General features: G+C 39.5%; 2 protein-coding genes across 7 annotated transcripts in view; one reads left to right on the forward strand and one right to left on the reverse strand.

The window, feature by feature from the left end:
• Ak5 (adenylate kinase 5) overlaps positions 1 to 7253 on the forward strand; it is a 260488-nt gene extending 253235 nt beyond the window's left edge. The window contains exon 14 of the mRNA XM_048351624.1: positions 6733 to 7253. Within this exon, the coding sequence (XP_048207581.1) occupies positions 6733 to 6801 (69 nt within the window). The 3' untranslated portion in view covers positions 6802 to 7253. The remainder of the gene's footprint in view (positions 1 to 6732) is intronic.
• A 5172-nt stretch (positions 7254 to 12425) lies between these two features.
• Zzz3 (zinc finger ZZ-type containing 3) overlaps positions 12426 to 13893 on the reverse strand; it is a 79143-nt gene continuing 77675 nt past the window's right edge. For all 6 annotated transcript variants that reach the window (XM_048351618.1, XM_048351619.1, XM_048351620.1 and 3 more), the window contains one exon: positions 12426 to 13713. In XM_048351618.1, coding sequence (XP_048207575.1) covers positions 13569 to 13713 — 145 coding nt within the window. In that variant the 3' untranslated portion in view covers positions 12426 to 13568. The remainder of the gene's footprint in view (positions 13714 to 13893) is intronic.

Here is a 13893-nt window from a genome sequence, read left to right on the forward strand (position 1 = left end):
TAAGTCAGGTAATGAGTACATGTCTTGTTGAACAGTGTTACCTCTCCCCTTATTTTCTCCCACATTTTCCTCTCCTAATGCCCCTCCCACCCAAATTATAAAGTTCATTTCCAACATAATGTCTAGTGAGTATCACTGTTGAATTGGTTCATCCTTTACCCCACCATTTCTGTAATTTACTTTCCTTCCTCAAATCAGATAAACTTCAGTGACATCAGAGAATAAACCAAAGGGAAAAAAAGAAAGAAAAATGCAATAACTGCAAAGAGTACAATTAAAAAAAACACACCTTGTTTCCATTTCTTGGAGTTTAGAAGCATCCTTTTATATGGTCATATGCACATAGCTAATGAGCTATTATGGTCCTCTCCTAAGAATATCCTAGACATATTCTAGTTATTACAAATGAGGAAAACCATGCAGCATGCCTGTGTTTCTTTGGGTCTTATTTTGGCTTAGTGAGCTTAATATAATTTTTTCCAAGTCTTTCTATTCCCTTACAAATGGGGCAATGTCATTCTGATGGAAGTATAGAATTCCATTGTGTATATATACACACCACATTTTCTTGATCCACTTATCCACTGATGGTTGATTCCATATTTTAGCTGTGGTAAATAATGCTGCAATGAACATGGTTGTACTGGTAGCTTTCGTGCAGGCTAGTTTGTGGTTTGGGTAAATACCCAAGAGTAGGATTGCTGGGTCATAGGGAAGCTCTATGCTTAGTCTTTTGAGGAACCTCCATACTGCTTTCTAGAGTGGTTGAACAAGTTTACACTCCCACCAACAGTGTAGCAGTGTTCCCTTTGGCCACATCCCCACCAGCATCTGTTATTATTACTTTTCTTGATGATAGCCATTCTGAGTTGAGGTAGAATCTCAGTGTTGTTGTGATTTACATTTATAGTCATGGCAGGGTTTAATAATATGTTTCATTCTGAAAACGTAAATTTTTAGAAGCAGATCTGTCATAGGAGAATGGACAGGGAATTCCCTCAGCTTTCCAGTTTCCATGTAAAAATCACAGGTCCTTCAGATCCACATATGAAGAGCATTTCAGGGTGTGTCACAGAAACCAGAGTCTCACAAGATGGAAATTTTAACAAGGATTTATTTTAGTTTAACAGAGTTCAAATAGAGAGAGAAAGAAAGGAGAGAAACATTTCCTGTTCTCCATGTAGGAAATGAGAGTTACAGACTCAAAATGGCGGATCTTAACTGTAGCTTTTACACTTTCTGAGCTACACCAATACACATACATCTAACTCCTAATCCTGAAACAATAGCTTTGGGTAGACTAGATTTGGTGAAGCCCTCCCAAAACTCAGTTAACTTTTAGAACTTCTTGCCAGATGTGCATTTCATTTTTTTCTCTACCCATTTATGAATAGTTCCTAGACTTTTTGCCATTTCAAAGAAGGAAGATTTAGTTGCCCCTCTTATGTCTAACATCCAGAAGTAGGTGTGGTGGGAGGGGAAATTAAATGCTTTTTTATCAGTTGCTTCTGAGTCTTAACTTTTGAGTCTGCTCTTTTTGATATTTGTTAAAAATAATTTTTCCCTGTTCTCCCATCTATCAACCTTACCTCAGATCTACTTGCTTAGCATTCAGTTAGATACACTAAAATCCAGACACTGGTGGCTCACACTTGTAATCCTACCTAGTCAGGAGGCTGGGATCTGAAAATTGAAGTTCAAAGTTAATTCAGGCAATAAAGTCCTTGAGACTCTTTTCTCTAGTTAACTACCAAAAAGTGGAGCTGTGGCCTCAAATAGTAGAGGGAGCCTTAAGGGACAGTGTTGCACCTTGTTAGCTAGCTTCTTTACCTCTGCTCAAGCACTACCACGTCCTAAAACTTAAAAAGCACACAGGAGGTTGGCCCAGTTTCAGTTCTGTTGCTACCTGTGGAAATACAAAAGCCATTTATTTTTCTCTTAAAAGAAAGTATAGACATGGGCTGGGGATATGGCCTAGTGGCAAGAGAGCTTGCCTCATATACAGTTTCAGCAGAAAAGTTTGTATCCCCAACTAACCATCAAAAAGCTGGAAGTGGGGGCTGGGGATATGGCCTAGTGGCAAGAGTGCTTGCCTTGTATACATGAAGCCACAGCACCACATATACAGAAAATGACCAGAAGTGGCACCGTAGCTCAAAGTGGCAGAGTGCTAGCCCTGAGCAAAAAAGAAGCCAGGGACAGTGCTCAGGCCCTGAGTCCAAGCCCCAGGACTGGCAAAAAAAAAAAAAAAAAAAAGTAACTAAAAAAAGCTGGAAGTGGAACTGTGGCTTAAATGGTACAGTGCCTTGAGCAAAAATGCTAATAGTGCCCAGGACCTGAGTTTGAGACCCAATACTAGCACATACACACAAGAATGTTGACTAATTGCTTCTGGAATTTTCTCCTCACAACTTTGCTAAATAGACCTAATGAGGATTGCAGATAGCCCAATCAAATTCCTAGTCACTCAAGTAAAAGGTTTCTTTTTCCATTGAAAAAAATCTGACTGAGCTGAGTGCAGGTAACTCATGCCTATAACCCTAGTTTCTTGGGAAGCTAAGATCTGAGGATCCTGGTTTGAAGCCAGCCTGGTCGGCAAAGTCCATGAGGCTCTTAACTCCAATTAACTATCAAAAAAAGCAGTAAATGGAGTGGTGGTTCAAATAGTAGAGTGTTAGCATTGAGAAAGAAAAGAAAAGCACATGGACAGCATGAAGGCCTGAGTTCAAGCCCCAGGACCTGCATTTAAAGAAAAAAATGAAGGAAGGGAAGGAGGGAGAGAAGGGATAGAGAGAAAGAAAAAGCCGAATTTTGTGCGTGTGTCTGTGTATCTGTGTGCACGCATGTGCATGCTTGAAAACAGGCCTTGACATGGTGTCTGAACCTTTTACTCAAGGCTAGCACTGTAACAGTTGAACAACAACTTCCAGCTTTTTGGGTGGTTAATTGGAGAACAAGAGTTTCAGGGTCTTTCCTGCCCAGACTGGCTTCAAACTTCAATCATCAAATCTCAGTCTCCTGGGTAGGTGGGATTACAGGGGTAAGCCACGGTATCTGGCCACTTGATTGATTTTTGTCTTTAAATCTCTTCATGTCTCTGGCCTTCACAAACACCACAGCACATGTATTTGTAGGACCAGAGGGTTTTGTTGTTTTAACAACAAATAAATCCCCTTACTTGACAAGGAGGGAGGTGTTAGTAAACACAGATGTGGTCCAGTGAAAGCTCAAGGAGTCCAGCCAGGCTAGCCTGGTTGGGAGAACTCTCCAACTGAGAGCCTCCCAGCCTTCAGAAAAACACAAGCATTGCCTTACAGGCACTGTGCTCAGTGGGCTTTGTGCAGAAAACATGCTGCCTGCCTTCCGTAAGGGAAACTCCTTTATTCTTCCATGATGCCATGGATATGGACCAAAAAATGAGTTGCCAGAGCAACTTTCTTCTCTAGACAGCTCACTTCAGTGAGGAAAGAAGGAATAGAAGACAGGTTCTTTATTCAAACTTTTGTTTTTCCCTCTACTTACCTAGAACCACAGGCTTTGAGAAATTCAATGCTGAGTAATGACTCTGTCCTCAGAACTTACTGTGTGGCTGACCACTGACAAGGAGTCTCTGCTTTCGTCTTCAGGCTCTGACCCTTCCAGGCCCCTGCGTACACTTGATTATTAAAACCAGTTTTAGCAGAGAACCCTGCCAAATTATAGCAAGTTACTCCCACCCCCTGCCCACCTGCCAGATATATTCCCCGCCCCCCAGCTCCCCGGCCACATTCCTCACCGTTCTCCAAAGGAGTGTCTCATCACCCTAGCTTGTCTTCAGTAAGAATGATGGCTTAGTAATTTTGTATCCTCAGACTCCATCCTGCTCCCTATATATTAATTGCCACAGGCCCATGCTATATTCAAAATGAAGACCAGTGTCTGTTTCATTGTCAAGTGCCATTGCTGTGGCTTCTATAGCTATTGCAGTGGTCCTGAATAGTCTCTTTGTCATGCTTTTGTAAGTAACATCGAAAATAATTTTTCTTTAATAATACAAGGGGACTAGGAATGTGGCTTAGTGGTAGAGTGCTTGCTGAGCATGCATGAGGCCCTAGGTTCGATTCCTTGGTACACCATAAACCAAAAATTATTAAGATAAACCCAGTCTGTTTAAAATAATAATAATGATGATAATAAAATAATACACAGTGCTTTGTACTAATACTGGGTTCTAGCTAGCCAAAAAAGTTAAACATTGTAGTGAATGGCAACTAGTTTGCATGTTAAGCCATGACAAAAGCCCACTACTTACCCAGGTGGGCAGCAGGATGGCAGCTCTGCCTCCTCTTCAAATGAAGTTCTGCACATCAGCTTTCCTACAGTTAACCTGGGCACTACCTGATGACAGTGGTCCTGTGATGGAACAGGCTGCCTGTGTCCCCAGGCTCCCTCCAGCCTCAGCATCAGACTGGTGTTAGGAAAGAGGAAAGCATAGTGCCTTCAGGTTCCTTCCTACTTCCTCTGTCACTGGCTCCTTGGAGGAACTCTCTCTAGGCAGATGCTGACCCTAGCATATTCCCACCCCCCCAATTGTGGTCCTAACTTTTGCCTTCTCCACACTCTAGTCCCTTTCCTCACCCCTCTGCCATTGCAGCCCTATTCCCACCCCGCTCCAAATGCCTCACAATACTCAGAGGTCTCATTTGAAGTAATGCCAGTCTCCTTTTGTCCTGTAACAATGCTTTACTCAAACACTTGTGTTTGTTAATGGGTTTTGTGGGGAGGGGGGGAGTTGTTTTATTTTCTGGTGTTGGCCCTGGGCTTGAACTCAGGGCCTGGATGCTGTCCCTGAGCTTTTATGCTCAAGGCTAGCACTCTACCACTTGAGCCACAGCTTCTGGCATTTTGGATATTTAATTGGAAATAAGAGTGTCATAAATTTCCCTGCCTGGGCTAGCTTCGAGTCACAATCCTCAGATGTCAGCCTCCTGAGCAGTGAGGAATACAGACACGAACCACAAGCCACCTGGCTGTTGCTTATTGTTTTCAGTTTATACTTTAGAGCAGTTTCACATTCACAGTAAAACTGAACTGAAAGGGTTGGAATATGGTCTAGTGGTAGAGTGCTTGCCTAGCTTGGGTTTGATTCCTCAACACCACACACATAGAAAAAGCCGGAAGTGGCGCTGTGGCTCAAGAGGTAGAGTGGTAGCCTTGAGCAAAAAGAAGCCAGGGACAGTGTTCAGGCCCTGAGTGCAAGCCCCAGGACTAGCAAAAAAAAAAAAAAAAAAAAAAAGGGAAAACTGAACATAAAATACTCCCCATACACCTGTGTCTCCAAATGTCAACATTCTCTACCAGAGTGGTCCATTTGTTAAAATCTACACTGACACACCATCATCTAACCCTTTTCCTGCAGATGGCCATTTGAATATCTATTACATCATTTCTGAGCCATATAAAATTATCAGCATAAGCAAATAGGTGGCAGAAAGAAAAGCACATGTACCTGTTCCATCATGTGTCAGACAATTTTGAGAGCCACTATTCCCCATTCTGACTTCCACCATTTTTTATATGCCATTACTGGGACTTGAACTTAGGGTCTTGTTATCTCACTTGGCTTTTTCTCTCAAGGCTAGTGCTCTACCAATTGAGCCACATCTCCTTTCATATATTGTTGGCTAATGGGAGATAAGTCTCACATATGTGGTAACTAGAATGACAGGCATGACCCACCAATGCCCAGCTAACCAGCACTCTTAATGTTGTATACTGCATAAGTTTGTACCAATTTAAAAGGTTATATACCTGTCTTTAAAATTCTGTTCCTTCTACTCATCTTTCTCTCTTCCCGAGCACTTTGCACTGATAATTTTACTGTCTTCATTTCAGAACTTCCTACTAGTTGGACCTATAATGTACTTTTCAGACTGGCTTCTTCTATTAGTGATATGCATAAGTTCCCTGTCTTTCCACATTGTTCATTTTTTAGCCCTCATTTGCATTCCATTGTCTAGTATTCGTTTATTTACTCACTCAAATACCAAAAGACATCTGGTTACTTGGTGAATTTAACTGCTATAAACATCCATGTGAAGGCTTCCATGTGAAAGCTTTTATGTAGACCTAAGTATTCAACCACTTTGGGTGCACACCAAAGGCTATGTCTGGATACTTTAGCAAACTGAGGCTAAGGGAGGATATTCTTAAGGAAACTAAAGGTGCAATGTCTGTGTGCCTCTGATCACATAAAATATCTATTGAAATGAATTTCAGGAAATGGAGGGACAAAGTGTTTAACAAATGCAGCAGTGGTACTCACTAGGCACTACATTGAAAATGAACTTGTGGGCAGGGATGGGAGGGAAAAGCTGAGAGAACAAGGGAGTGACACTGTCCAAAAAGAAATGTTCTCATTACCTGACTTATGAAATGGTAACCCTTCTGTGTACCATCGTTATAACAATTTTTTTAAACTGTAAAAAAAAAAAACCCTCTATTGTGCCATATTTCATTTTCACCAGCGTAAGTTCTGGTTTGTCTACACTCCAAGGACATTTTGACATTTAATGGTTGTGTAGTGATGTTTTGGTGTTTTACTTAAAATATCCACTTCTTAAGCAATTACTCCCCTCACTTTCCTATGGTTTACCGGGAGGGTGGCATATATTTTAAAAATTTGCTGAGCAAAATCTTACTGCTAAAACATGGCTTGACTTACAAGACTATTTTTTCCCCTTTCAAATGTAGATAAATGCAGAAGGAACACCAGAAGAAGTTTTTCTTCAACTCTGCACAGCTATTGACTCTATTTTCTGAAAGCAACAATGAATGTATGCTCAGATTGGAGATATACACTCAAAAGTTCACCCCTTAAAGAGTTTCAAGTTAAGCCTTCTGTGTCTCCATACATCTTGACGTGGCTGTGTGCTTCCAGCCAGTCTGTGTGAGCGCTGTCTGGAAATCATGCATGGGGTTCTTGGGACTGTCTACTTTTCCTTATACTTTCTATCATGTAAGTCACACCTCAGTGAGGTCAGTATGTGAACAACCATGCAACAATGTCAGTCTGTATCAGTTTTTCCCCCAGACCTTGCTGGAGGCTGATCATCCGGTTCTATTCTTACCAGCATCCCTAACATCTATCACATCTGTCCTAACCCCAAGATATGTCTGGTCTTTCCTGGAGGTCAACATGGGAGCAGGCTTGGGCATCCTCCTTTGGAGGCTGACTGCTTCTTCAGTTTGTATCCACAAGAGGTTAGAGCCAAACAGGAAGTAAAACTTGGAATTCACACACACACACACACACACACACACACACACACACACACACACACATTATTGTATAGCATTTCCAAGATGGCAAGACCCATGTGAGCTTTCAGTAACATTCTCTAGAAAACTGGCCACTTGGACCAGTGTCACAATGGCTGAGAGAACAAATGTCATCACTTTACATTTATAAGTTAGTATCAATATCCAAAAATAATCAAAATGCATGATTTATTTCAATCATTGGACAAATATCATCTTATAATTTTGAGATGATCCCCAACTTACTAAATGTCAAGAAAACAAGAAACAGCAACAATAACAAAACTGTCGTGGGTGGGAAGGGCATGTTAGCTAGCCAGTGTTTTTGCAGAGTCCCATGTTGTATTTGTCTGATATGGGCCCCTTCCAGGGGTTTGCAAACCTTGCATAAAACCAGTGATATTTGGGTTCTCTTTTGTGCTGTCTGCTGTCAAGAGCTTCTTCTATATCCTACTAAATAACTACATCTTCCACTCAGCCAGTACAAATTTCTATAGTTCTGTTTGCATGATTTTTTTTCTTCAATGTTGTGCAAATATAAGGATCCATTTCTGGGACAGAACTGTATTTTTAAAGTCCTTTTTTCCCCTTGAAAACAAATATGTACAAATAAAATAAAATAAAAAGACAGGACAACTCTTTTTCTATTTATTTGTAACTCACATCATTCTGAAAAGCATCTGAAGCCTTAATTCCAAACAGAATTAGAAGCAAGCACAGTACTAGTTGAAATTTATGATCCATTTATAAAGTTTTAATTTTGGCCACAGACTAGATTTGAACTATTACAGAGAATTCTTAATGTATTTGGATACATGATCATTTTCATATTTCCTTTTTCTGTAGCATTGGTTCTTAAACAGAAATGTCAGTGTTTGCTAGAGAAGAAATTAAATTTCTTTGGTTACAATTAGGCCTGTACTAATGAAAAGGGTGCAGCATGTTCCCATAACTCACACAGTTGTCAATTATTTTATTACTACCCCAACTTGTCACACTCTTCGTAGGGGAGCTTAGGAAGTATTTGAGCAAATAAGAAATGTGATAAAAAGATGAAAATTACCAGTTGTGCCAGAAAATATAAAATGACTTATAGGTAGGTAGGGATTAACATTCTGCCACACACCACACAGCCCAAATCCACCACAGCTTTAACAGCAAGCACAGGGAAATGGGGCAACAGAGAGGCATTCAGGCCTGGACATGATTTACAGGTGTAGCTGACAGCCTTGAAAAAAACAGAAGAGGTGAACAGCTTAACCCCTGAAGAGTACACAGGGGTCGTCTTCCATAGCGCTGCTAAAAGACACACTGCTGATTTGGATAGCTTGAAATGACAGGAAAGGACCTTAAATTTTGGCCTAGCAAAAGGCCACGTGTATATGGGAAATGTGAGACCACAAACCAAACTCCATTATGATGCCCTACATTCAAAGTCACACCTGAACTGGCCCCATACCCTTTCAAACCCCATCACCTACTCCTCTCCTCTTTTTCATTTGGTTCCAGTTACAATGGACATCTTAGTGTTGCCTGAGCATTTACTGGCTCAAGGCCTTTACCATTAGCATGCTCCTGCCTCTTCCAACACCTGATCCAGACAGCAAATTCCTTTATCCCATTCAGGTTTCTAACCTTCTAATCCACCCTTGTCATTGAGGCTTTGATTATTCCGTCTAAAACGACAGTGTTCCCCATTCTTCCATTGTTTTTCTTCAAGTATTATTTTTCCTCACAGTATTTATCTCTGCCTAAAATTAAGTAATTAAAATTTATTTGTATATTGCTTGTCTTCTGAGTTCATATATAAGCTCCATAAATCAGGGTTTTGTATCCTAAGTGTCCCACCCACCCACTGCAATTACAACCCAGAACGAACACATTTAAATTCTCAGTATCTCTAGTTTTCCCATCTGTACAATAGAGATCATAACAATAAATCAACCTCATAGAGGAGTTGTGGGGATTAAGACAAGTTAACAGTACATGTAAATCATTTACTAGTTCCTAGAACTCAGTGAAAGGTGTCTCTGTCAACATTTACTTTAACTTCTGCAACTGGGACTAGGGCCTAGTTTTCCAGCCCAGTGTCTTTAACATTTGAATCATTCTACAAACATGACAGAGAATGAAGATACATGGCCCAATGGAGGCCCCACACAGGACTAAAACTTTCTCGGCCACCAGGGTTGAAGCACATCCTCCAGGCAAAGTAGGACGGTTGCTCCCTTTTCCCAGGAACCGGTGAGGGGAAGCTCCTGAGGCAAGCCCATTAAGAGTCACAGATACTCTTGGACATAGGTGCCAACAACCTACTTAACTTCCCAGAGAAAAAAGTGTAACTCGTTGGTCATACAACCACAACTATTTATGGACAATCTATTAAAAGCCAGGCCCTAGAGACACTGACAAACATGGATGGTCCTCTGTTCTCATGGAGCTAAATGTGACACAACTTTCAAAAAGACATTTATGCAGCTATATCAACTGGAAAAAAAAGGTGAAGTTCTTTTCTGGGATTAATCCCTGCAGTACCATTTTATCAAGGCAAGAAATTAAAACTAACACTTTATTGCCTAAAAAGAATGATGTCTCCATAATCTTGTAAAAAAAAAAAAAGCTACTTGTAATGGAGACTCCCAATTCATCTAGTACACCTAGAACCCATCTACAGTAAAAATATGGTTTCTATAGCATGTCTCACATTTATGACTGAAAAAGAAGAAACATCACAAACAACACTTAATCTTTACTACATGTGACACATTTTCAGTTTCCTTTTCTAAAAAAATGTTCCTCACACCTCAGTAAGTTGTGTTCTGTGATTTGACGAAAACAAAAGGGAAAGGGGAGTGAGACATGGTCACGGCTGAGAAGCGTACAACATGCAACTGTTGAGTCCACGATGGCAGGACATCTCAGTGGTTTCCCTCAGTCCGCATACAGGTTTCTCTATTCTGTGCCACAAACCTAGATATATAGTCAGGTTTGTATTCCAGCAACTGCACCATGCCAGGAAAAAAACGTGAAAAACTCTTGCACACCTGCACTCTTAACACCCCAGCGATGCCTGACACAACAGGAATATTCTTGCTGGGCAAAGAAGGAAATGGGGCTAACACACTGACTCTAGATTTACCACTTTAGGTTAAAGTCAAGCATCACCACTTTCCTAACTATATGGCCTTGAGCATGTGGTTTAAAAACTTTCTGGCTAGGGCTGGGGATATAGCCTAGTGGCAAGAGTGCCTGCCTCAGATACACGAGGCCCTAGGTTCGATTCCCCAGCACCACATATACAGAAAACGGCCAGAAGCGGCGCTGTGGCTCAAGTGGCAGAGTGCTAGCCTTGAGCGGGAAGAAGCCAGGGACAGTGCTCAGGCCCTGAGTCCAAGGCCCAGGACTGGCCAAAAAAAAAAAAAAAAAAAAAACAACTTTCTGGCTAGATTTCCTCACATGAAGACAGGGTATTAAATGAACCTGCCTCACTACTATATGCTTCCTTGATACACAGTAAATACTCTTATCAGAGTTTGCCTCACAGAAGGAAAGTTCTTCACCTAAGCTTTCTAGCAGTTTTAGATGTCATTAGATGTTTCTTTAGTTATTGACATATAATTTGAGTATAATATGCCAGGAAATAAACCTGATCTACCAAAGCTCATCTGATGATAAGCAATGCTTTAGCAAGTACATCTTACACTATGTTGTCTTCCATACCAAATCTTTCTTGGTACACAATTGAAGGCCTACTTGCAAATGACAGTCCTACCTACTCTTGCAACCCTCAAATGAAACAACACAAGACACTGTCAATATTACTACTACCCTTAGGTCTTTTAGACAAGGGGACTACTTGCTTTGAGCTGAAAAATTCAAAATAAATAAATCTTCTGTTCAAGCAGAAAATAATCTTTTCTACCAAAGTCTTTTTGATCTTTGCCCTTGAAATATGTACTCAAGTGGTTTGTACATTCTGCCTCACTCATAAATCCTCTTCCACAGCATACTTCATACCTTACAATTTTATTTTTATTTTATTTTTTTCAGTTGTGGGGCTTGAACTCTGGGCCTGGACACTGTTCCTAAGCTCTTCAGCTCAAGGCTAGTTAGTGCTCTACCACTTGAGCCACAGTGCCACTTCCAGTTTTCTGGTGGTTCATTGGAGATAAGAGTCGCACAGACTTTCCTGCCTGGGCTGGCTTTGAACCACGATCCTCAGATCTCAGCATCCTGAGTAGCTAGGATTACAAGCGTTAGCCACCAATGCCCGTCATGAATTTTTTTTTTAATAGATGGTTCTCCAAAGCTAACCAGTATTATTCCCATACAAACACAGGTTATCACCAAGGGCAACTACCTTGTCAAATTATAGGCTGAAGGCAGATCTTCTGGCATATGCACATAACATTTAATATTAAAATGTCTAGAACGCTAACAATTCCCCTCTTCCAGGGTGAGAAGTTCATTTACTTTTCTTTTGACCTTACTCAGTATATTACTTTAAAATTCTCATATCTTTTTATTAAAATTCTGTTATTTTTCTTAATGAAAAAAATCAGTGTAGACTTTAGTGCCCTGTTATGTATTGAAATGAACTAATAAATACTGTTCCCTAGATTTAAAAATAGGAAAAAGTATGTGATTCTAAAAATCAGGCCAACTATAATACTTACTAATCCACCTTAGAATATTTATACTATCTTCTCCTAGTCAATAATAATAATAATAATAATAATAATAATAATAATAATAGAAGCTCCTGGTGGCCTCCAGGAAACCACACATTTAATTCCATGGAGACTTATTTTCACCAAAAACAAGTAGAATAGAAAATTTCAGTCTGTCCACATCCAAGAATCAATAATTGTCTTTTTCTTAGCCACAGTCTGTTTCTTTTTTTTTTGTAAACTAGTTTAATTTTTTCTTTTAGCACATACTGATCAAAATACTACCATAATTATACATTCTCTCAAGTTCACTCTTTTCTATATTTTTTACTTTTTAGAAAAGACAGGGAGAGAAACCCTAATTACATATGAGAAGCAGACTTGTAAAAACAAAATTGGGTTTTAACACTGGTTAAAAAAAAAATCAAACCTAACCAAAAGGAAGTCACCACAACATTCTATAATATAAACAGACAGTATCCATATAGTTTATTTCTCACAGTTCTCCTGACAAATGAACATTGTTCAAGAACATACTGTATACACAGTTAAGAAGAAACATACAAAATGCTTTAAATGATGCACAACAAAATCCATCAGTATAAAAGAATGCGTGTGAACTCTTGCTCACTGCGCAAACTAAATTTAATCACTTGTTTAAATAGTAATAAAAATACAATCTTTTATGGATGTTGTGCAGACTACAAAAGAGGGAAATTATTACCATATATGATTTTTATATTAGGCAGTTTTCTTTGATGAGTTGCACTCACAACTCCAAATACAGAGGCAGAAGGCTGTGTATTTTAAAAGAATTAATGTTGTGAATTAGAGACTTTACACAGTTACTACCACTGGCACTTTTTCACCATAGTTTGTACACATCACATGATCATCTTATATAACATAACATTTAAAAAATATATCTGAGTGACAACTTTATAACATTCACACACCATGAGCTGGTTAAGGAAGCAATGACACAGTTGCCTCCTGTAGTGCTTCACTGTTGGTAATAAAGACAGTTCATTGTGGTTAAAAGAAGTTAGATATCAATATGGTTAAGCAGCTCCAATTTACTAACGGCCATTAATGACCACCACTGGGACAGTGAGTTCTTTTAGAGTATATATTCTAGAAGCAAACACCATCATTGGTTAAAACTTTGTCTAAAGAAGTCAGTTTCTGCACTGAAAACTATTTCCACAAAACTGAAAGCTACTAAACTGATTTTAATATAAATACTTTGTCTTCTTATCATATTTATTACCAAGATCTTTGAAACCTTTGGAATTTACTCTTACTTTAATGTGTGCTCATTTCCATCTCGCCCATTTACGATCACCACTTACAAGGCTTTCAGGTGGTGGTGCAAAATTCACTAGGGAAACCTTTTGCTCACCAGGAATGTTCAGCTGCTGAACAATGATCTAGAGCCACACGGTGCCGAGCTATACTTGACGAGAACACTCAGGAAGCTTTCATGCTGTGAGTGTCATTTCAGGGAAAGCAGAGAATCTTTCCAAACTGTGCACATAATTAACAATGATACCATTGCTGTGTATTGAAGAGGACTAGTAAGTGATGCTCTCTTCCATGTCATCTGTTTGCTGGAAAGTAGTTTGGGTCAAGGTAATTATAACTGGTGCCCTGGGACACACAGTAGTCTCTGTCTAAGAATGTCTCCGACCTATAAATAGGTTCTAATTGGTGATCTTCCTTGTGAATATCTGTTTCATGTAGGCTGTAAAATAAAAAATATATATATATATATCACTGTATAGCATTGGATGTATTTTGATCTACACATTCAAAATTTTCTCTCACAGTTCTACTTATTTAAATCTGTTGATTTATCAAAATCTCTAACAAAATCTACTTGAGAGCTGTATGATTCAAGAAAAAAGTTACTTGTTTAGAACGA

This window comes from Perognathus longimembris, chromosome 7 (genome assembly GCF_023159225.1).
Source record: "Perognathus longimembris pacificus isolate PPM17 chromosome 7, ASM2315922v1, whole genome shotgun sequence".
Taxonomy (NCBI): domain Eukaryota; kingdom Metazoa; phylum Chordata; class Mammalia; order Rodentia; family Heteromyidae; genus Perognathus; species Perognathus longimembris.